A 23,792-nucleotide genomic window follows, 5' to 3' on the forward strand; every position below is an offset into this window, starting at 1 on the left:
TGACAGTGTAACATAATAAAAGGTTTATAGGCTGCCAAATTATGTCAGAGGTTGTTTAATATTCACCACTGGTGCTGGTTTTCAGTTAAAAGAGGAAAACAATAAGAGCAATGAGTTGAGTTTGTGTGGTTTTTAGCAAGCAGCTTGCTTTGTTAGTCCAGCAAGATTTGAAATTGGTGATGAGATTTTCAAATTTATTTTCTCTTGATTGCATTGTTGATTTTTAACTTGCAGAGGTTTTGCAAGTCAGTTAGGCGACTCCTTTTTTCCCTAAAAAAAATCCTGTGGTTTTGATGACTCAGCCTCATGATTCAGTTGGTGTGTGTGTTTGTATGCCTAGTGGGGAATTGGGGAGCCTCGCATAGGGTAAAAACAGAACATTCACCCTAGATATCTCTATATATACTTTTACTATACTGTAGATTCAAGGTGCCAGCAACAATTTTGTTTCAGCTTTTTAAAGGCAGCACTGCCAGTTTTGGATACACAGTACATGCCACTCCTGTAACACCAACCACTCCCATTACGCTTCTCATCCATGCATTGTTTCTTGAGCTGCTCATCACACTTCATACTGTAGGTGTGGCTGACACTTCACCAGGAAGGTCTGTGCATGTGAAGGAATGCTGTTTTCTTCAGCGCTGTCACTGTTGTCACCGTGGCGGCTCTCAGTACAGAGAAAGGGCTTGTAGGTCAGGAAGTTAAATATCACCTTGCCCCATGTTGAACTCACTTTCTGCTTCTGGGTGATTGAAGAGTTATTTGCATGACTTACAGCTGTGTCTTGCAGAAATGCAGAGCACATTGTGCAAACTGCACTCCTTACCGTGCAGCTGAACAAGTTGAGGCCACAGTCTCTTTAAGCAGTAAAATTATCAACAATAATAAGTCACATTAGGTGAAAGTTGCATTCTATATAATTTGATATCAGCAGCTCTTATATTTTTATAGGTTGTGGGTATGGCATTAATGCACAGAGAGGATTTGCCTGTTGTGTGTTTTTGTGTTGATTTAGAAAAGCTGGTGTGCTGATGTTGAATCATGACATAATTGGCAAATCAAATGGCAAAAAAAATTTGGGATGCACCAATTTCTCAGCCGTACATTGGTATAGCCTGATATTTGCCTTTTTGACTGCTATCACCCTATCAGAAAATAAGATGATATTCACCTATGGCAGTGACTGATGGTCCTCTATTATGTCATATTAATCTGACAACGTCCTGTCGTCTCTGGAACGATAGAAAACGTCTAGTTGAGGTTCTTACCCTGGAGGTTTTTGGGACAAAAGGACACAGTAAAGTCTCTACTGATGTGTCAGAGGATGCACCCTATTTTTTTTCTAATAGTGCTATGTTGTAAACAACAAATCTGTGTTTACATCCTCAGAAGGAGAGCTAGTTAACCCTATCTGTTAGTAGCTGGTGGTCAGAAATAACTGCTCACAGAGGTTTCATTGAGTTACATTATGATGCGTTCAAGCTCTCTTCTGTAAAAATAAGTATTGGGCAATGGTATATTATAACTTCCTCATGATGTGTTCAAATGTAATCCTTTAAAATATAGTTTTTGTAGAGAAACTTTAATAAATGCAGTTGTTTGGTGGAGAAACTTGTTTTCACAGCAATATAAAATAGATATTAGAGAGGGAATTATGATTCTTTTTATATTTAGTAAAAAGACTTGAAGCAGTTATTGTGTGTTTCATGCAAAATAAAGTTATTTTAAAGGTTTTCAGAAATGTGTATGATCACATTTGTGCTTATCTAAAGATAGTGTAATGAAGGGCTTATTTACTTTATAACAGTTCCGTATTATTTTTTTTTACAATGAAGATTTCTTTGTTTGCCTGGCACAGATGGGGAAAAAATGACAAAAAACCCATCTGTATTGGCTTTCGTCTAAATTGTTATTTTAAACTTCAGTATCATCCCTGAAATTCACAATCGGTGCATCCCCCCTCAAAAAAACGTAACCCCTGTAAGGACAGCTTTATTGCACACTTGCGCTTTTCAGTAATGTGAAAACTAGTCCTATGAGTCACACTGTAAACTAAGGCAAAGCCCGATAAAATGTAAAAAAGCTTGTTTGACTCATTGCTGGAATCTGCCAGGTAGACTCAAAGGCTGGAACAAGCTAATCGTGTTCCTTTGACTGCAGTCAGCTGAGAAGCTATTAATGAACCTCAGTCACAACCGTAGCCCTGATCCCAGGATTAGACTAATAGTTTATGCTTCTTGACTAGCTAGTTGGGAGATCTGTTTTTATTAGCCTGAGTGTACTAATGATTCTCAGCTCTTCTGAGAAACAAAGTTTCTGAAATACAGATCAACTTACTGAAGTCAGTTATATATTCTAGTCTCAGCGTCTAAACCAAGTAAACAGCAGAACAGCCAGTCAGTGAATGTTGTATTTGTTGCTTGTTCAGAGTTCAACAGTATGAACCCATCAGTCTCAGACTTGAGAGTGTGTCTTTATATGTCTGTGGCCGACAGTGAATACAAGAGAGCCGTGCAGAGACGGACAGAGTCAGGTGACAGAAACCGTTGGCCCATCTGTTGTCAAAACTCAAAAGGGCAGCGACAAGTTTTGTGCCATTGAATAGTCCGAGAGAAAGAGAGAGAGGAGGCCAGCCAATCACATTCTTTTTCTGTCCACATACCAGGGGGAGACCATTACAATTTGGATCACCAACCTTGTGTTTATTAAATTAGTATTGTAAATACAATGAGGAAAACACTTTTATTAATAGCTTTATTATTGAAACCAAGATTTTTTTTATTAGTGAATCGGGAGGTGTCTATGTTTTATCACATCCTCACAGTTGCTCTCACTTTCCTTTTTTACTCGGTGATTTGAGTAGAGTACGATTGTCTTTTTACTAATATCTGCATCATATTGAAGTAGAGCTGCAATGATAAATCGATTCATTGTCAACTATTAAATGAATCGCCTACTAATGTGATAATTGAAGAAAAAAATACAAAATTTTTTGATGCCAGCCTCTTAAATGTGAATATTTTCTGGTTTCTTTACTCTATGACAGTAAACTGAATATCTTTAGGTTCTGGGGGGAAAAAATCAAGACATTAGAGGAAGTTATCTTGGGCTCTGGGAAACACTGATCACAATTTTACAATTTTTAAGGCCAAATAAATAATCACTGAATCGAGAAACTCATCAACAGATTAACTGGCAAAGAAAAAAGGCCTAATTGTAAGTTGCAGCCCTATATTAAAGATATGAAAAAAGTTATTGTCTGCTGAGTGATTTAAAAAAAAAACAAAAAAAAACCTGCAATGTCTTAAAGCCAACTTTCAATTCACAGATCTTAAATAATGCAAAAAACTTTAGTAAGCCTCTAATTTAAGATGTTCTTCTTTTTTCAATCATAATCATAACATACATGTTATCTTGCTTTTCTTCCATTTAAATGCTATTTAAAGTGTATTATTTTATATGCAATGAAGCTGTTTTTTCCCCTGGATCTTACATTTTTAAAAATTTGAACCCTTCCTTTTGAAAATGTGTAATATTTCTGAGGCAGTTGTCTTTATTTTAAACAATATTTAGATTTTTTGTTTATTATTAACAATAATAACACAAAGTTTGTAAGAAGGGGGAAGAAAATCCATAGTATAGCTATTCAGATAAAACAATCTATTATAAACTGGAAGAAATACTCACTGAAATTCATGTGTAATCAGATTATTTTTCCTTAATTTCTTTTTGCATTATCCATACTTCTACACACAAATACTTACACACGATACAATTTTATCAGCCAAAATTGGTCCAGAATTTAGAGAAGCACAGCATCGATGCTTTATGATTTGCATCCCAGCTGGAAAGTGGTTCAGTGGTTCTTTACACTCTGTAGTTCAGCATAAAACGGTTCCACCTCTTGACAGAGACTGAATGTTCCCACCTCCTCACTCAAAGCAGGCATGTGTGTTGTGTATGGACTCACACAGACCCTTTTTATATTTTATGATGGTAGAAGTGGGTCAGTGGGGCCTCTGGCTGGAGTGTTTTTTCCCTCACAAGCGATAACTGAACTGTGACAGTAGGAAACAGCAGCAGTGATAGAGTCATACGATTCAGCGGTCTGGGAACAGCAGCAGCAGATAACTCATGAAAAAAATGTTCAATTGTTGAGAGGTTGAAAATTTATAAAATCAAGTTCCCATCCTTGCAAATATCCCTTGAAATACAACCAAAACCGATGTTTTTTTCAAGTTTAAGTCTAGTTGAAACTGCAATTTTATTAAGACACAAATTAAAGGTCCAGTGTGTAGGATTTAGAGGGATATATTGACAGAAATGGAATATTACATAATGACTTTATTTACTTTAGTGTATAATCACATGAAAGTGATGGCTAGGTTAACATATGTCTCTGACATGTCAAACAGCATTGCAGAAACACTAATTTGTGAAACTAATCACCTGATTCATTTGTTTTTGAGAGACCTCTGCAGATAATTGGGCTCCCCTCCCAGTATAAACCTGACCAGTAACCACTAAAGGAATTATAAACAGGAGGAGTTTCAACTTGTTACAATCTGTAATCCTCGTGGTTAGGTCCTCATTAAATGTTAAATACCTTAAAGTATTTTCATTAAAACTGATTTTAACATGCATCTGAGAGAGCACATAAAATACAGTAGATGCTCTCACATGCAAGTCACGCTCTACAAGAGGAGGTTCATGGATGCCAGTTGGACAGGCGTTGTTCACACTGCTGCTGTCACAGTTGCTCTGACATCTGGTCTGAGTGTTTTTCAGTACATGCACCACTGGTCGAGAGCCAAACTAATGACAGCAGCTGGAGTCGGCCTGTGCTATAGTTCCTCCTTTTTGAGGGTTTCAATTCTCAACACTTTAATTTCTTTCTTTACATTTCTATAACTGTTGTTGCTTTTCAAACTGACACCACTACAATGAAAAGATCTCTGAAAAAAACTGGAAAGCAAAACACATCTCCTTGCATGCATAAAGCATTTGCAGAGGTATTTTTGACATTGCAAGCATTACTGTTCTGTATCAACCTGACTTGTGTTCGTTGGTGTTACAGCATCTGTCTTCTGGAAGTGCTACATTACCAGCTTCTGCTACTTATCACATGAGCCAGGGAGTTGTTTGGAGTGGTCTCTGTGGCAACCGCAGCAACATGAAACGGCACACTATCGTGCTATAACATGGCAAGCGAAGGACGCCACAGAGAGAGCAGGGCAGAAGTGGTTTCAGTGGGAGGGGAAGTGAGGGTGGGCTGGAACGATCCTAATCGTGGTGCCAAATCCTGCCCACCCAGAGATAGTTGGATGGAAATTCGAAGGCTCTTTGCTCATCCCAGACTCTCAGTTCCTGGCCTCTGGTAAAAATAGGCTTCAGAACCTCAGGGGAAAAGACTTTTTTTTAACCGTTTTAGGAAATGGGAATTTAGTATTTGCCTCACATTTCTCTCACAGCTAAATTTTAGGGGGGAAATGAGTGCAGTATAATTATAGTAAACACAGCATGGTCCCACTGTGTAGTAGAGAATAAATTAAATACATTTTTGGGAATGGGTGACAAAATACTTATTGCAACAGTGCAATTACAGCATCCGAAGTCTCTAAAATTATTTGTTGTTGGCAAATTTAGACACTACTTCTGCGTGTGCATCAGAGAGGAGGGAGTAAAACTCATTTATGTAGATAAAATTGGATTATAGAGCCAACCAAACAAATTTCATTTTATGAGATGGCAGTTTCAGAATCGTTCGTTGAAAATGTTACAAATGTGTTTAAAGACCGGATGTCTGACTCCGGGCTGTTTACATTTGCCAGCATAACATTTTGTCGTATTAATCTTTTAATCTGTTAGACGGTAGGACAAGAATCTAGTAGTCTGGTATGAACTAACAAACGTTCTTCAGCAATGCTGATTGGCAGTTTTTGCTCATGGGGTTTCATTGGGAACAACACGCCCCCTTGTCTGGTAAAACCTTTTTTTTTTTTTTGTTCTGGTGTGAGGGTACAGGCTTTCTGGCAAGCATACGACAAGGCTTTTGTAACCGCACTTGTGGTTTTGAAGTTGAGATTTACAACCCACGTGATTTCTATAATCTCTCTGTGTGTGTGTGTGTGAGTGTGTGTGAGAGAGAAAGAGAGACTTTCATCCTGGAGCTGCAGATTAGGTCCCATTAAGATCAGTTTCTGTGCTTTTCTGTTATTAGCAGAAAGGTGATCTGTTCAAATGTAAACTACACCTGCTGTGCAAATAGTTATGTACTAGGTCACTGTACCTGCATGTAGACTTGATGTCTCATTGTGTCCACTCTGCATGCTTTGTGATGGGACCGTGAGCTCACTTTTTTGCATTCACTATGCAAAGCAGGCAGAAGGTGGGTGGGTGGCAAGTCCCTTTTAGTGGCAGCAAACCAAACATGGTGCTGGAGGTGTAAACTCACCAAAAAGTGAAGTTACTAGAGATACTTTTTCTTTGTCATGGAGGGATTTGTCTTCTGTGGCTCTCTTGTTGAATCTGAAAAAAAATGATGGCAAGCTGGTTTTGTCTTTGTTGTTTTGGGAGCTGCTCTGAGCCCCACAAAGCCATAAAAAGTCGAGTCTCTTGTTGTCTCCAGGTTACAATTCCTGATAAGCCGGTAAAGGGTAGACGCTGAAGTAATGGTGCTTTCACCCCACGGGCAGATACTTTTACAATGATGTGAACTCATTCATTATGTTGCATCTTCACCTGGATGAACGACTGAGATTCAGATTAACCCATCCTCAGGCTGTCTGGAAAATCTGATGTCATTCCCATTGTGCATATGAGCCTTGAAAAGTCCATTTTTCTTCATATTCCAATAGCACAAATGGGATTTGATACCTGCTCGTAGAGCACTTCACTTATTTTCATTATCGATCAATCTGTCTAGTATTTTACTGACAATTATTTTAATTTATAAAATGTCAGAATTTCACAGAGCCCAATTTTAAAATGCTTGTTTTGTCTGACCAGCAGTCCAAAACCTGAAATTATTCAGTTGACTATAGAGATGCTCGATGGTATGGGCAGGTCATGGGCATCTGCAGATTTTGGCTTTAAAACCAAATATCAGAAATGGCCAACTTGCTGATTTCTGCAGATATTATAAAAGGTATATACATTTTTCTATTGGCAAAGTGAACATGTACAAAACAGTACGGAAGCCCTAAGCGGACGTGTTTTTTTTTTTTTTTTTTTTTACAAGCCGTTTTCTCTATATAACGAGATATTATCTCGTTATCTCGAGAAAACGGAGTTTGTTTTCCCGAGATATTATCTCGTTATCTCGAGAAAACGAACTTTGTTTTTTTTTTTTTGTTTTGTTTTTTTACTTTATTGAATGAACGTCAGAAGAAGAAGTGGCGGGTAGATGATGTGACAGCAGGTGCCGTGTTCAGCGCGGACAAATGCGCAAAGTAAGATGATTATTACAGGAACACATCACCCAAATTCATCAGTAATCATAACTAGATTATTATACTGTTGCTCCGGTGCTTTTTGGTACGTGCAGGGGCGAGAACCTGCACGCATTTGTCCGCGCTGAACACCGCACGGCACCTGCTGTCACATCACCCACCCGCCACTTCTTCTTCTGACGTTCATTCAATAAAGTTAAAAAAAACAAACCAAAAAACAAAGTTTGTTTTCTCGAGATAACGACTTAATATCTCGGGAAAACAAAGTTCGTTTTAACGAGATAATATCTCAGGAAAACAAACTCCGTTTTCTCGAGATAACGAGATAATATCTTGTTATAACGAGATAATATCTCGTTATATCGAGAAAACGGCTTGTAAAAAAAAACAAAAAAAAACACGTCCGCTTAGGGCTTCCGTAAATTGTAATTGTAATCCGTAATTGTTTTGCACAATGAATGACTATTACGTACATTGCACTGCATTTGATGTCTCCGTCTGCTGGTGGGCCATCACAATAAGAGTATGCATAATATGATGTTATTTTTTTTACTGACAGAGGAAACCTAAGGGGGAAAACATGGATATTTCGATATTGGTATCAGTTATCAGCCAAATGAGTTGTAATATATCGGCACATTGGATATCAGCAAAAAATCCAATATTGTCATAGAATACTAACAAAGGAAACTAACATAATAGATTAATCAGCCAATAATTTTCCAGCTTTTTATTTAATATTTAGTTTGTTTTGAAGTTTGAAGTATCCTTGGATCTCAGTTGCTGGCAACTTAATGTGAGTCCATTATGTGAGTGTTGTATCATCTGCATTATCCTCTGATTCCCACCAACGTTAAACTCCTGCTCATGTAGCTGCGCATAATAATATGTGCTAAATAGCAAAAAAAGAGCAAAACATAAGCTACTGAAAATGTAGAATCCTACTAGATCTGCTTTGTGTAGTTGTGTGTTGTAAGAAAGTCGGCTGTGCCCACTGAGTGTGGGAAGAGTATCAAAGTGTTAGTGTTATGCAAGGAGAGATTCCAGGAAGCTGAATGTCAGGATTGAAGTGTCTTTTTCCTCCATACTGTATGTCTGTCTCTTCATCTGTGTCTTCTCCACTCACTTCTGAAAGCACAGTGTCCGTCTCTATTTTTATCACTGGTGTGGGCCGTGGGAGCCGCCTGGGAGAGAGAGAGCGGCACACAGATCAGTTTGGATACCCAGAACAACAGAAAAGAGTTTGCAAACTAATTAAACATTGTTTACAGCTTCTGATGAGAAAGGCTGGGATCTGAACAGCCGTTAAGTGTTAAACATTGTTATAGTTTGTTTAAGGAGGTTGTGATCTCCGGCACCGCAGGGAGACGCACACACTAATTTTGTGCGATCCGGACAGGTTTATAGGTGGTTTTGTTGTTCAAATAAAGATCTCTGTGACTCTGTTCAAGAACTGCCAGGGAGAGCTGAAGGTTACATTAATGATTGTGCCTGGCGGTAGGCTACAGAGACATACAAGTGTGTTTTCTTTCTCACACACACCCTGCCCAGCCCTGCACAGGGCTTCAACGCCCCAGGCACTCAGTCAGTAACAATACAGGAACCATCATGCTCTGATAAACTACGGTGCATGTGTGCGTTATGAAGACATACTACAGTCAGGTTTTTTTGGGCTCAGGATATAACCTGAAAGCAAGCTTTGCTCACTTTAGGAACTCTGCAACTGTATGCAGCTTATCCAAAAAATATTGGCATTATACTTTTTACCACGAATATGTACATTTGTACATAAGTATGAATTTTTACTGTACTTAAGAATGAATTCAAGGTACTTTACATGCTACTTTATACTTCTACCCCACTACATTTCAAAGGGAATATTGTACTTTTTACTTCTACTACTTTACTGACAGCTTTAGTTGCTTTACAAATTAAGATTTTTGCAGAAAAAACATAAAAATATATAAAATGTGTTTTGCTACAAATTAAACTACCAAACACGATACATTTCAACAATTCTCCGGTTAACATATGATCATGTTTAGGCACAAAAAAACTCTTCATTATGGTCAGAAGAAAGGTCATATTATGCCTTAAAATACCTGGTTTTGGTGGCACAATCCCTGCTGAAAAAACAGCAACTGGCTCACCTTAAAAAAAAAAAAATGTTTTTTTTCACTTGTTCATCTCAAACATCAGTTTACAGTTTGGCAGCTGTCCCACTTAGGTATCACGCCATTCATCCTCCCCAACGTGTGATAATTTCAGCTCTATTTTTGTGGCACAATGCCCACTGGAATACAGTGATAGCTCCTTAAAAAATAACCAGTGTTATTGTTTGTTGTTGTCTTGCTCTGTGGTCTGCAGCATGGCAGATGTTGTGCCAAGTTGTCACACCATTCACCATCCCCTCGACCTCCCAATCACCTCAAGTTAGCTCATACAAGTGATCAGAACTAAGTCACCTATGCTTGGTATGAAATGTACAAATGTAATGTAACTGAGGTTTGTGGAAACGTACAATGCAGTTATTTTCTCCTGGCGCCTTGGCTGTCGTAGCTGCCGTGGGGTGTGTTAAAAATTTTGTCATGAAGTGCTCATTTGGTCCCCTTGAATGAATATTATTATCTTCAAAGTTTGAAACTCTGCGTTTAAAGCAAACACAAAACGAACTCTGCACTTTCACACTGCTGTTTTCCCAGATTTTAATTTTAAATTTGGATCAGAAGCAGTGATGTAGATGTGATGGAAAGATGATCCACCTGTAGACCGTAGCTGAGAGTTTCCCCTCCACAGTCCTCATGTACTCTTTACTGCAGGGAGCCTCCGTGACTGTTTCTCACCTCTCTGCTCAGCTGTCCTTGCATGACCTCCTGTTCTGGTATCACTGGCAGTGTAATACATAGTTACAAATGTATCTGCATCATATTTTAGACTGTTGATTTGAAGTTTAGTATTGCTGGATATTTTCAATTGTGCACTAATTAAAATTCGGTGTCTGTTAATAAAGTGGATCACAGCTCAGCAGTGTCATTGATATATAATGCCGTACTGCTTACATTCCTCCTGGGAGAGATTTTTTCATCGGTATGTGACCGAGAAATCCCAGGAGGGCGGTGTGTAAAACACTGACACACATGCAGACACTCGAAGTGAAGGAGCGCAGAGAAAGAGCGTAGATTTAAATCAATGTACCTCTTTGTATGACTTTCAAATTTTACACATGCTCACCACACGCTGTGGGTTGACATCAGAAGAGGATTGTACCAAAAAGAAAAGTTGATGAGTCTGCGGGTGTTAAAAAAAAGTAGAGATAGTGTTGTTCTTTTAGTTAAAAAGTAGATATTCCACAGAAACACACATGTAAACAAGGACTCTGGTCCAAAACAGTACTTACAGTCATTCCTCTTAGCGAATGCTTAACACTGTAGAAGCTAGCTCTGGTCCATTTTAGATCAGCAAGGTACAGAGGGAGAGGTGCTACCCTGGTCATGTTTTAAGAGAAAAGCCAGTTGGAGCAGGAGGCAGAGCAAAGACGAAAGCACATAATTGGCTCTTGATGTGTAATCTTCAGGGTTTGGAGGCAGAGGGAGGGCCCGGCATGCACTGTACACATGCACGTACACACTGCTGATACTGCTTAGTGTACAGTTTGTCCAGTGTGCATGACTCTGCCCTGATATACTCACTGCTGCTGTGCAACAGCCACTGACGGACACTCTGTGCTTGTGTCCGGCAGTTTTTGTTTATACAGGGAAGGTTACTCTTTTTTGAGTGTCTCACAGGAAGTTTATTCTCTGTCCTCCAGTGACTGATAAAGAGCGTTGCTCCACCTTTTCATTTGACCATGCTTGCATGTCTTTGGAGTAGCTCTGCCTGACCTAGCTGATCGAGGTAATACTAAGTAGTTCCTCGGCGTGATGCATTGCATTGATTATTTTATAAACAGCTTTTAACTCATGTGACTAGTTGCAAGTTTCTCATTGTGATTTTTCCTGTGTTTCTGGAAAAAAAAGTTTTCATAGGTTTCACAGATATAAATGCTAGTGAAAGGAATCTGAATGCAGCACATGAAAACTGATGTTGATCCAGGCGTAAAAAAGTTAGATAATTGATTTCATGTTGCCTGAAAAGTGTTACCTGCTGTAGCACTGTGGCATGGTTGTTTTTTTCAGCATTGTTTTTTTTTTTCTTATTTTACAGCAGCCAAGAGGGCTTACAGAAATAGTTTTTATAATGGTTCCACTGAATTTCGCAACTGCTGCCCTGTTGCCTGTTAGTCATGTCTGATTGTTGGCCTTAACTCCGCCTGTCCACTCTGCCAGGTGGGTGTGGCCCTGTGACTCACAGCTGCACAAGGCATGGCAAAGTCAAAATTTACAACATTCGTGGTGTGTTTCCACTTGTGGTTTGCTCTGGATTGCATTGAGTGGAGTAGGTTTGTTTTCAGCTTTCTTGCATACTTTGGGCTGTTTATCTGCCGCATTTCTCCAATGGGACTTTCAGAAATACAATATTCTTTTGTCCTTTTTTCTCCCTCCCTTGTGAGTGAGTCACTTCCTGTTAGGCCCACTGCCAGTTGCAGGAAACAACAGTTCTCTAAGCGGACTGTCTGTTCCCATGTTTTGTTTGTTTTGTTTGAAAGAAAGCCTCTCTGAAGATGACACACACATCAGGAGACGTGCAGGATATCCCTGTGCAGTATTGATTTGAGGCCTGTTTGTTGTCTCCAAATGAATTTCCGTGCAGCAGACTTTAGAAACTTCCCTCCCTGTGATTAACTGTCATGCAATACTTCTTTTCATCTAACCTATTTTTTGTCCTTTTCTTTTTTTTCCCCATTTTCCCGCTCTTTTTGCTCCACTCCTCTCTTCTGTCTCTCTCAGCTCCAGCTACTCCACAGCAGCGTTGGATTTTGAAAAGGAGCACCAGATTGCCGCTGTGTACGAGTCGCCCAGGATGTCACGGCGGAGCCTGCGTCTGCAGACCAGTGCCGGTCACTATGGCAACGAGAGCCTGGCTGATTACTCCCAGAACTACAACAACAGCAGCAGCTACACCAGCAGCACCAGGAGAGAGACACGGTAAGAAGAGCAATGGATACTAATGCTCCCACACAACTAATAAAGACATTAATCAAGGGGGCAGCATGTAGCTCTGCTAAGAGTGACACAGCACAAATTATTTTGAAGTTCTCTGCCTGAAATATTTTTTTTTAAGGAATCTATACCTTTTTTAAAGTCACTGATGGAGAACTTAACATGACACATATAGAATATAACAAACAACAGGAAAAAAGGATGAAATAATAGTCTTAATAGTTCTAATAATAATATCTTTGTTTAATGTGTCTATTGTGTGATTGTGTGAGGTTTGAAAAATGATTGTAATAATAAAGTAATACATGTTTCTGGGGAAAACATCTGGGTGGTAATATTAAGGAAGGAGTGAAAAATAATGAGGAAAATAAAAAATTAATAATTTTCTATTTAAAATTGTCAGCTGTTGTATGTCGAGATACCAGTACAAGTGAAAATCCACTATTTTGGATACCCAATCGGATACCATGGTTTAAAAAAAAAACAAAAAAAAAAAAACAGGCAAAGTATTAGTTTATCTTGATCCATGAGATTCCATGTTTACAAACAGCCTACAGTATATTTACATTTATTGTTGTTGGTCTTCAGCACTTGTGCATGTAAGATGGGACAGTTGATCTTTGTGATTATTACCCCACCCCTTCTCTGTGGGGCTGCATGGCTTTGTAAAAAGTGACAGTGACGAGCACGTTTACCATTTTTAGCTCTTGAAGACAAGGGGGAAAAAATGTAGCATTGCAGCATTCAGCACAGAATAGATACTCTGGGCCTTGTCACACTGCTGCAGTTGTTGAATAGTTACAAAAAAAAAAAGCGCTGCATCCATTGCAAAGTTAACAAAATACACTGGCCTCAGGAAAAAGAGGTTTTCTTTTCATTGAGTCAAAGCAGAGCTGTCGCTGGTAGGTGTCATTCTTCTTCATATGGCATTTTATTTGCAGACTAGACACTTGTCGCCTTGATGCTGCCCCGTCAGGTCTGGAAGAATGACGTCCTCTGTACCTGTATTAAGAAAACCAAGAACTGTCACATTTTTTGAATTTCGGCATTGTTTTGGAACTGAGGAGGTTGCTCTTGTGACATTCGTACTGTGAGCGCACACTTAAGTGCTGTAGGTAGGTAGTACAGTATTGACCTCTGTCAATACCCTATGTTTTTTGTCTGTTCTCTCCCAGGACACTGCGCAGCAAAAAGCAGCAGTCCAGTTCCACCCCCTTGTCTTTATCCTTGGGCCAAGCTGGCACACCGAGGAAAACCCTCTCCTTCTCAGCTGCCAATACCCCACTTCACAGCAGCGTCATTCAGGAAAGCAACACAGCGTCTGATGCTTCTCAGCTCACCTCCATCCTGGACCAGCCCTACCTGAGACAACGCACCATCACCACAACCACAACCACCACGTCGACTTCTGGGGACGGACACTGGGGTCAGTTGTTGAAAATTTTGACCCATTATGCTTTTGCAAAATTTAGATATTATTTGAGCTTTTTTTTTTTTTTTTTTTATTGAATTCCACTATGCAGTATATGCAACTCAAGTTTACCCCTGAAAATTTGGAAATAATCTAATTTTGAAGTTTTAGAAACCTGGTTATTATCTGGTTCTAAAGATATACTTCCGACAATTATTTATAATATACCCTCAATACTCTTATTTAGTAGCAAGATAGTAATTACTTAAGAGTGCAGTAAATCACGAGAACATTTAATTTTAGATCTGCATGGGAAAATCAGGTACCATAGATCCAAAAAGTCATCAGGATAAAAGAAATGATGAATACTAGTTACAGGTTAATCTTTTAGATCAATATTTTGAACATGTTTAGTGTGAGAGATGATTGCTTAACTGTGATCTCATGTCTTTAACTATTAATGAATGAATGCAAATAATATGGAACACAAGCAGCAGATCAGTGCTGCAGTGGCAGTTTAGGCCAGCTGGTCTGGCCTGCTTTGGGGCACCTCGCAGCACTTTCACCCCAGTGTTCACAGTGAGATGTGCCCTCAGTTACCGACATTTGGTACCAATGGATTTAACACGAAATGGTACGCGGCAGTACTGCCGTAATTCAGTCGGTACCCTTAAAAGTACAGAGTTCATTACCCAACCCTTGCAAAAGCTGCATTCCTAAAGCTGTGTATGAAAGGTATTAAATTGTGAAAAGTACATTTACTCGGGTACTGTATTAAAATACATTTCTGAGTCTCTGAGTACTTAAAGCATTTTAATTGCATACTACTTCATGCTTTCACTTAATCACATTTCAAAGTGCACTATTGTGCATGCAAATTAAAGTACATTGTTATATAGTAAATTAAACTAACAGTATATAAAATAAGTAAGATGAGCTCTACACTACTATGAACTGATCTTCCTTCACCACAGCGGGTATTTGCTGTTGCACTATGTAAGAAATAAAGCACAAGCATAATTGCTCGTCTTTACTAAAACTTACGAATTCACATTTTTTGTGTATTTTTAATTCATTAAGTTTAATTTTTCCATGTGCATACTGTTCTCTCAGAGAGGAGCGCCAGCAAAGACCACAGTTCATCAAGTGTCAACGGTGACGCCAGTGCGTCAAAGTCCCACACCTCGCTCGCCAACGGTTACATCTGCAAAGACTGCTCTTTTCACTCTCAAAAGATGGACTCCTCTATCACACGTTCGTCAACATCATTATCTTCGTCATCATCATCATCTCAGGCAGCAGAAGCTTCCTTGGACGCCCTCTCTTCCTCCTCCTCGTCACCTTTCACAAGCATATACTCTAGAGATAGGAGTCGAAGGAACAAAACAGGTGAGTTGAACTGTTGAGTTGGACTAAAATGTCATATTTGAAACACTGAGTGCTACTCTCCTCACATTTGTCCTCCTAAATGTTAAAATTATTGGAGCTGGATAGTGAAATCGCCATAATGTTGTAATAATGAGAGTATAATTGGTAGCGGTGTTTCTCTCCAGGTGTCCTGGCGTCTATGTCTAACACATGTATGCGCTACAGCAAACGAGCCCTGGCCCCCATAGTGTCCTTAGTCACCGTGCTCTTCAACAATGTGCTCTGGCTGGGTTCAAGGGCCAAGAGCCCTCAAGAAAAAGGTATACCACAAGAGACGTTCTTTGCTCTTCATTCATTACCCATCATTCTTTTTTCTTCTGCGGTGGAAATTTTTCCCGAGTCTCTCGACTCAAATTGAGATTCTCAGTGATCTTGAGGAAAAAATGACAGATTTAAGGCTCATTTCTTTTTTGCAGCTAATTTGAAATCTCAACTTTCTGTTTTGGTAGGCTTCTCATCATCCCTCTTAAAGACCTCCCCCATTTAAAGATGTATTCAAAGAGATTCAAATGTCCCCAGGAGAGCTGGATTAAATACATCAATAATACGAAAGCCAGTCACTGTCTAGTACAGGAAATGCATATCAACGCGGTAGCAAACTTTAACAAGTAACCTGAAACTTCCAGCACACAGTGGACTTGTCACAACAGAGAGTGGGTTTTCATTCGTATAAGTGAAAGTTTTGATTGCAAACATGGTAGAATGTGCAGTTGTTGGATTGAGCCCGGATATGTAAAGTTAAAAACATCCTCTTATTGGGCTTTTCATGGCTTCCTGTCATTTTCCTGTCAGGGTATCTTCAGGGGATTATTCCACTTTCCACTTCACTCCCCGCTTCATCCTATCACCCATTTTTATTTGCAAATTCAGTGTCTCTAGCCATGCCTCGACTTTGCGTTTTGACTAACAGTGATTGTACATGGCGGGTGTGTCACCAGGTGTCCTTGCGTCATTTTCGGACTCGATGAGACAAGCAGTGTCCTCCAGTTTGTCCCAACTGTGGCTGTTTAAGCAGAGCACTCTCCACAGGATGATGGGCAACAGGGCTAATGGCTATGAAGGACAAGGTACCAGCCATAACTACAAAGGGGCAAAGGTTAAGGATCACAGCTCCTGACCTCCTCTGCTGCTCCTCTATTAATAGACTTTTTGTCATAATTTCTCTCCTTTCTCTCCTACTTCTTTTGTTTAAGGAGTAAGAAGCCTCATGTTAGTTTAAACATGTAGTTGCATTGACTTGAAGAATCTTTTTCTTATCTGTGTTTCTTCCTCACTCCATCCAGTGTTCACTTTCATACTGTTGCTTTCTATTTCTGAAGGAGGAAGTATACAAGAAACAAAATTAAAACTGTACATTCCCCCAAAACACCACTGCTTAAATTCAGAAAAAACTATCATGTGATGAGTTGCATTTTTACAGGGAGTTCTTTAGTTCACGACAGGGTTTGTATAGTCGTGAAAACCTGGAAAAGTCATGAAATTTGCAAATAGAAATTTCCAGGCTTGGGAAAGTTTTGGAAAAGTATATACACCCCGAAAGTTGTAGAAGTCATGAAATTTTGTTTTACAAAACTGTATAATAAGATGTGATGTGATCAAGGATCATTGGGAATTTGATAATCCAATGAAAATAATAATAAATTGCCAAATGTTTTTCTTTAAAAATCTCCAAAAATATTAATTTTAATTAATTAATTTTAATTAATTAATTAATTTTTTTTTTAAATTTTAAAATAAAAAATTTAAGAGAACACATTCAGGTTTTGAAACATGTTTTCTTTAAAAATAGATACAAAATGCAGCCATTTTAAGTTGTATTCCCATAAAGCCAAAATAAAAGACATAATTCCCTCCTTAATGCTTAGAAAATTATGACCTGCCTCCCTTTTTGCACCACCACCTGCCCTCTCATAAATAACGATCAGCCCCTAAATTATATTTAAATGATAAGCTCTAATCCTCTTCTCAATTCACTTTTTTTTAAAAACAATACTTTTTTACAAAATCTACAATGTAGTAATTAAAAAGAACTGACGAGGAGTATCGATGTTTCAGAGAATGTATGATCTTAAAAATTTGCCTCAAAGTCATGAAAATGTATTCGTGAAAATGTGTGTTAATCCCTCTCGAGGTTTGTGAGAAGATGTGCACTTAAATGAACTCTCAAGCAGAACTAGAAACTCAGCCTTATTTCCACCACATGAATAATTCTGCAATGCTCATTGTGTACAAGGTCAGATTTATTTCTCGTATACTCCTGCTTTAAGCTGGTTCCTTCACAGCTGCAGAAGAATTTCATCGACTCATTTCTTTATTCTTGTTTCCAGCAGTTGTTGCCGTGTCTCTTCTGAACTGTTCTCACCTCTATTCTCATTTCCCTCATGATGACATCGAGCTCTTCTGCCGTCACAATGGCCACATGTGCATTTGCTCTTCTTCGTCTTTCTCCATTGTTCGTCTCGTTACATCTTTCTCACGCAATGTGGTTTTTGTGATGTAAATAAATATGTTGTATGTATGTTGCAGCTCACTCAAGTTTCTGTGGAAGCATGAATGTGAAGGATCTGGTGACTGAAGATGCCTCACATCTTAATCTCAATGGTTCCCTGTGTAAGCAGAAACCCAAAACACACACACACACACACATGTTTTCTTGTGAAAAAAGCCGTGATTGACAGAGTTAATGATATGCGTGACCTGTGTTAGGACCCATGAGCAGAGGTTGTGTGAACTGCTTTAACTACTCAGCAGCCTGTTGACCGTTGTGACCTGCAGATACTTCTCTTTCAGTCATGTTAGTCCTCCAAACCTGTTTCAAGCGACAAATGTCACACCAAATCTTGACATAATTGATCATTATTCCAGGCGTTAATAAACATTAAGGTTAACAGCCTGTTTAGGTGAGTTTAGTTTTTATTTTGCACTTCTATATGCAGTATAAATAATAGTGTAAAAGCAGATAATAGAGGTAAAGTTAGTAACTTTTAAAATAACCTTTGTCACATTTACTGAAATTGTCGCTATATTCACACAGCACTAAATGAGACAGATAATCTATCCCTCCTCTGCCGAGTCTATTGCTTTGTAGAGCTTTTACTGGCCGTACTGCAAGTTAACGAAAACAGCCAATCAGAGCCGAGGAGTCTCTAACGCAGCTGTCAATCACTGCTTCTGAAGTGCGGTCAAGCTGTCAAATTAGGAATCACTGATCAAATATCAATCAAGATTCTGTTACTGCACTGCCTGTTTCTTCCCTCAGAGTTATAAACCTCTGGACTTTAACAGCTTATCGTGTTGTCATTTTCACAGAAAGAGAAATTGGGAAAGAATGTGTTAAGAGTTACTGATTGGTACATACAGGTTTTTGGGACATTTTGGAATCTGTAGTCTTTTTTTTTAGCTTATATTACTTTTTTGGACAATGCACATTTGTTTTATATTTATTTACATTGCATTGTGTCTATTCTTAGTTTACAAATGAACCTTTCTCGAAGTATTTTCATTCGTTAGTTAACATTTCTTGGTGCAAGCTATTTTACAGAACATATTCAACATATTGTGCATTAAAAGACTGAAGGGGACAAAATCAGACATTTCCAGAAGTCCTGTCACCAGTGTAAATGACACTGATGTGTTGAGCTGTTCATATTGTCATCACATACAATTTATCACATATTGTGCAACATGCATGCCAGTGCCCTCTTTGGATTTTCTTTTTATTTTATTCATTTGATTTTTTCTTACTAATTCATTTTCCTGTTGCTTTGGTTATTTGCAGAATTGTGTTATAGTGTTGTTTTTTTTTTTTGCTTGCAAGTCATCTTAATGTCATTCATTCACACATGCTTTTTTTTTGTGTTTTCTGTTTGCCTGTCGTCCATCATTTCGGCATACACAGGTGATGACTGTAAAGGGAAGCAGCATTCAGAGACACACACCGTCCTCCTCACACAGTCCTCCAGGCCCCGACGCCTGGTGGGGGCACTGTGGAGCGTCCTAGCTTACACAGGTTAACCAGCACTTCATTTTTGCTAATGAGAGCCTGTAGATATACTTTAACAAGGATATGTTTAGTACAGATAAGTCTGTAACTCAGCCTATTTGTAGGTGTGGGCCACTCCTGCCACACTCGCTCAATTTAAAATGTTCTCTCTTTCATATTGTGTCTTCCAGGTCACTGCCTCCTTCAGCCAGGTTACTGCGTGGTGAGAGTGGGCAAAGCGTTGGGATCAGGGGTTGGGACGGTGGTGCAGAGGCTGCTCTCACTGCTCTGGATGCTTCTGGCAGCTCCAGGTTGGTGGCACTTTTTTGTCATCCTCTATACATCTGCTCTTCTTCTTTATTTGGCAACATGGTCACATTGCACTCTCAATCTCTGTTGGTATGTGCTTTTTTTAATATATATATTTATTCAATCTGCCCAGTGAAGGCAGGCAGGGGACTTCTGTGGTTTCTTGCAACAGGATGGTACCAGCTGGTGTCTCTCATGTCTCTCCTCAATGTCTTCTTTCTGACACGGTAAGAGCCCAGTTCCCCCCATTTATCTTTCTGAACCTTCCGGTGTTGCAATAAAAGTGAGAGTCTCACATTTTTTGCAACAGCTAAGTGTTTCAAAAATATTAGGGCAGCTATATTTTTGTATTTTTATAATAACAATATATCAAATTACTGTGCAATGTGAAAGGTGTTACGGCTAAAACTGGATTGATTTTTAGTTTTGTATCAGCTTAAACCGGTTTGTTTCTATGCAACCTGGCTGAACGGGTGTTTTTTGTTATGACGTGTTCTGTCAAATTAAAGAGTGGCTTACATCAGCAGAATCAGAGAAAGGATTTATTGCCAATCAGGTTTTTTACTTACAGGGAATTTGCTTTTGTTTTTAAATAAACAGCTGTTTGCTAACAAATTCATCGTACGAACTTTATGAGGTGATATTTCATTGTTCAGTTGTCTCTAAAATGCAAAAAAATATATTTTATTTCAGGTTTAAATGTTCAAAATGTATGATTTCCTGCTTAATCATTAAGATTTAACGAGTGCTTTTACAAGAGCGGTTGTCACTGCTTCTCAAGAAGAGGTAACTCGAATATTTAAATGAAAACAAACCCGTCATTTTAAAATTTACAAATGTATTACACCATTTTTTGTTTTTAAAAACAACCAAATTTTCAGAGCTATGACAGCAATGGTGTTGTAATGATTTACCTTGTGTCTTGAATTACTGCATTTTGATAAATAATTCAACAGTGCCTGTTTTCTTTTGAAGAGTTTTAATAGTTTGAATCATTTTGTGTTTTTTAGAATTAGCGGCACATGCTCTGCCAGTTGTGTTTTTCTGAACACTGTGCGACTTTGTGTTTCAGATGCCTTCCCAAACTCTGGAGGCTGCTCCTGCTCCTTTTGCCCCTTTTGCTCCTCCTTGGTGAGTTCACATGAAGTGCTCTCTTCCTTTATCACAGGTGTAACCCATTTAGTGAGCACATTCAGAGAAAAATTGGTCTGTAGAGAGGCAGTAGATGTTCAACCAGCACACATCCCCAGAGTATTCTGCAAATCCAGCACCAGATTCAGGTCAGCCTCTCTGGGCTTTTAGTGAGTTACTTTACTCTGTGTTTCAAAACTACTACGCAGAAAAACATATTTATTTATTAATTCTTTTGTTACTTGGTGAACCAGTCCATATCTTACACATTTGTTCTTTGAATCCTTCTTTTACTTTTTTTTTAAGTGAATTTTAAAGTGGACCAAATAAGTAAATATTAATAATTAATTCACTTTATTGAAGCTACTGTGTCAATAATGTTTAGATTGGAGAAAAAAAACACTAGATTGCATGTTGATGTGGCTGCAGCTTTTTTTAAGATTATTTTTTGGGGCTTTTATTGCCTTTTATTGATAGGACAGTGTGAGTGTGAAAGAGGGAGAGAGAGAGGGGGAGATTCGAACCTGTGGCTGCTATGGCGACAACACACCCTCTGCACATTTGGTGTCGCTCTATCCACTGAGCCACCAGGCTCCCCGCTTTTCTATAAATATAAATATTCTAGATATCTGTTTCAATATTTTATATATTGGTTTTGTTTGAGTGACCAACCAGCAGATAAATGTGGTTTGACTTTCAACATCTCTTTTCTGTCTGCAGCTTTATGGTTGTGGGGTCCGTCCACTGCTGCCCTGCTCGCCTACCTCCCAGCCATAAACCTAACGGAGTGGCGTCCTGCATCTCCCTTCACCCTCCTGTCGAAATTGGTGCCAGCTTCTGCTCCAGTTCCTGCCTCAGTCCCAGTCCCCGCACCAGAGACTCCAGTGGAAGTGACCCCGGCAACCCCAGTCTCACAGGCACCAGTAAGATGCAGAGACAAATCACTGAATAGCATTAAATTATTATTAGAAAGCACTGAGCCATTGTGAGTGTGTTTAAAAGTTATTACACGATGTATGTTGCAATTCAAGCATTTTCAACTTAAGACATTTTTTGATGTCCACAGTCTTTTTGCTCTTTATTTTTTGACACAAATGCTGTACACGAAACGCCAAAGGTGGTCTTATGCCAGTGCCTTACAAAAAAAGTGACGATTATGCCTCCCATGTGGAACAAGTTTCAATATATTGAGTATAATTGTTATATCGCCTATCCCTACCGCCATTGTGTGTGAGGTACAAGGCAGCACTGTTCTGGAATTACCACAAATATTTAACTGTTTTCTGTATCTGTTCCCACTTGCTCCTCCCTAGTCGTTCCTTCCCCCTGTGGCGCTCTCTGCTGTGGATTTGGAGCGACTGGAGCGCGTGGAGCGCCAGTTAAACCTGCTGTGGGAACGAGTCCAGCAGGGTGACCAGAAACATGAGAAACATCACGGGGAAGTTTTGGGTCTCTACAGCGCCCTGAAGGAGCAGCTCCACACTCAGACCGACAGGGAGAGCCTGGGACTGTGGGTGTCCTCCCTGCTGGAGCCGAAACTCGGTGTGTTACGGGGAGAACTGGAGCAGGAGAACGCACACAGAACACAGGTAAAGAGATGAGGACATGTGTCAAGTGATGTTTTGATGGAAATGGTTACATGTATCTCACTTTTTTGTTTCTCTTTATCTCTACTCCGTGCAGAGTGAAGAGCAGCAGAAACAGCATCAGGAGGGTCATGCAGCACGGCTGGCTCATATAGAATTGCTGCTCAACGCTCTGAATGCCAAGACTGAGGTACAGCTGATTCACTTTATTTCAAACTGAGAAAACACCTGAAATCATACCTACAAGAAGGCATAGAGTTTGGCAGGATGGCTTATGTATCTTAAATTTTGCTATTTGTTATTTTACAGGCTAAACACAGTGTTATTTATAGGAGCAGTGTGTAGGACTTAGTGGCATCTAGTGGTGACGATTGCAGATTGCTGTCAGCTGAAACTTCTCCTATGTGCTAAGCGTGAACTTCCGTTTCGGATTCCTTCATTATTCACTGTTCAAGCGTTTTTTTACCAGCAGCGGCAGAGGTCTCCACCTCTCCAAAACAAAACAACCAGATGAATAAAACCGGTAAAAACACTAACAAAGCAGTTTCTTATGCAGTTCAGCACATCCCAAACAGAACACTAGGTCAGCATCTGTTAATGTGTGCTCACCTTTTTTTCTCATCTAGACATTTAGGAGGTTTTTAACTGGAGCCGAATTATCCACAGAGGGCTTTTCCTCTGCAAAACAAACAGTAAAACAACACCGCTCATTGTGGAAGGGCTGTGAACTTATATTATATTCCATTTTATATCCCCCTAAATCCTACACACTGGACCTTTGAATGTCTAATGGCCAGTAACTGACTTATCCAATTGCACAATTAAAACTGCCAATTTATAAACATCAGCAGAAGTGAGTAGATGAATCACAAAAGCAAGTAAGCACAAGGTTACAATCCACAACGAAGTACAGAATGCAAGAGTCTAGGACGAATGGTAAACATTAACAGGGAACATTCAACACACAGTCATATAAAGACTGTAGTCTAATTATTAGCTAAAAAAAACTAAAAAAAACAACTGTGAAACAATGTACCACAACCATAGAGAAAACAAGTGTGAAAAACACAGAAGAATATCCTGACAAGCTCAGACAGGTAAAGCGGAGGACGGACAAGAACAGGAATGAATCAGATCTGGTGGTGTTTGTGCCAGGTTTCAAGTCCGTATACAAAAGAAGCAGTGGTGCTTTATCAGATGGAAGCGTGTTCCTGGGAAAATGTCACTGTTCTATGAGTGTGCAGTGTCTGTTCTTTTTTTCGGTAATCTTCCTTATATTTGTTGTAGGAGGTGCAACAGAGGCAGCAGCAGTATGAGCACGAGAAGAAGGAGAGAGAGAAGGAGGTTGTTGCTCCAGCAGCAGACACAGTTCCTGTCAGGTACGAAAACCAGGAA

The 23,792-nt window shown here is 39.3% G+C and overlaps 1 protein-coding gene across 4 annotated transcripts in view; it reads left to right on the plus strand.

Annotated features, from left to right (window-relative positions):
* The window catches only part of sun1b (Sad1 and UNC84 domain containing 1b), a 37,677-nt gene that overhangs the window by 7,243 nt on the left and 6,642 nt on the right, over positions 1–23,792 (plus strand). For 3 of the 4 annotated variants that reach the window (XM_042505627.1, XM_042505625.1, XM_042505624.1), the window contains 14 exons: positions 12,338–12,535; positions 13,726–13,976; positions 15,075–15,350; positions 15,515–15,649; positions 16,328–16,456; positions 17,916–17,999; positions 19,288–19,398; positions 19,563–19,682; positions 19,814–19,907; positions 20,753–20,811; positions 21,532–21,734; positions 22,125–22,400; positions 22,495–22,587; positions 23,685–23,776. In XM_042505627.1, the coding sequence (XP_042361561.1) occupies positions 12,411–12,535; positions 13,726–13,976; positions 15,075–15,350; positions 15,515–15,649; positions 16,328–16,456; positions 17,916–17,999; positions 19,288–19,398; positions 19,563–19,682; positions 19,814–19,907; positions 20,753–20,811; positions 21,532–21,734; positions 22,125–22,400; positions 22,495–22,587; positions 23,685–23,776 (2,048 nt within the window). In that variant the 5' untranslated portion in view covers positions 12,338–12,410. The remainder of the gene's footprint in view (positions 1–12,337; positions 12,536–13,725; positions 13,977–15,074; positions 15,351–15,514; positions 15,650–16,327; positions 16,457–17,915; positions 18,000–19,287; positions 19,399–19,562; positions 19,683–19,813; positions 19,908–20,752; positions 20,812–21,531; positions 21,735–22,124; positions 22,401–22,494; positions 22,588–23,684; positions 23,777–23,792) is intronic. The other variant, XM_042505626.1, reaches the window with a different exon arrangement.

This window comes from Plectropomus leopardus, chromosome 17, assembly GCF_008729295.1.
Source record: "Plectropomus leopardus isolate mb chromosome 17, YSFRI_Pleo_2.0, whole genome shotgun sequence".
Taxonomy (NCBI): Eukaryota; Metazoa; Chordata; class Actinopteri; order Perciformes; family Serranidae; genus Plectropomus; species Plectropomus leopardus.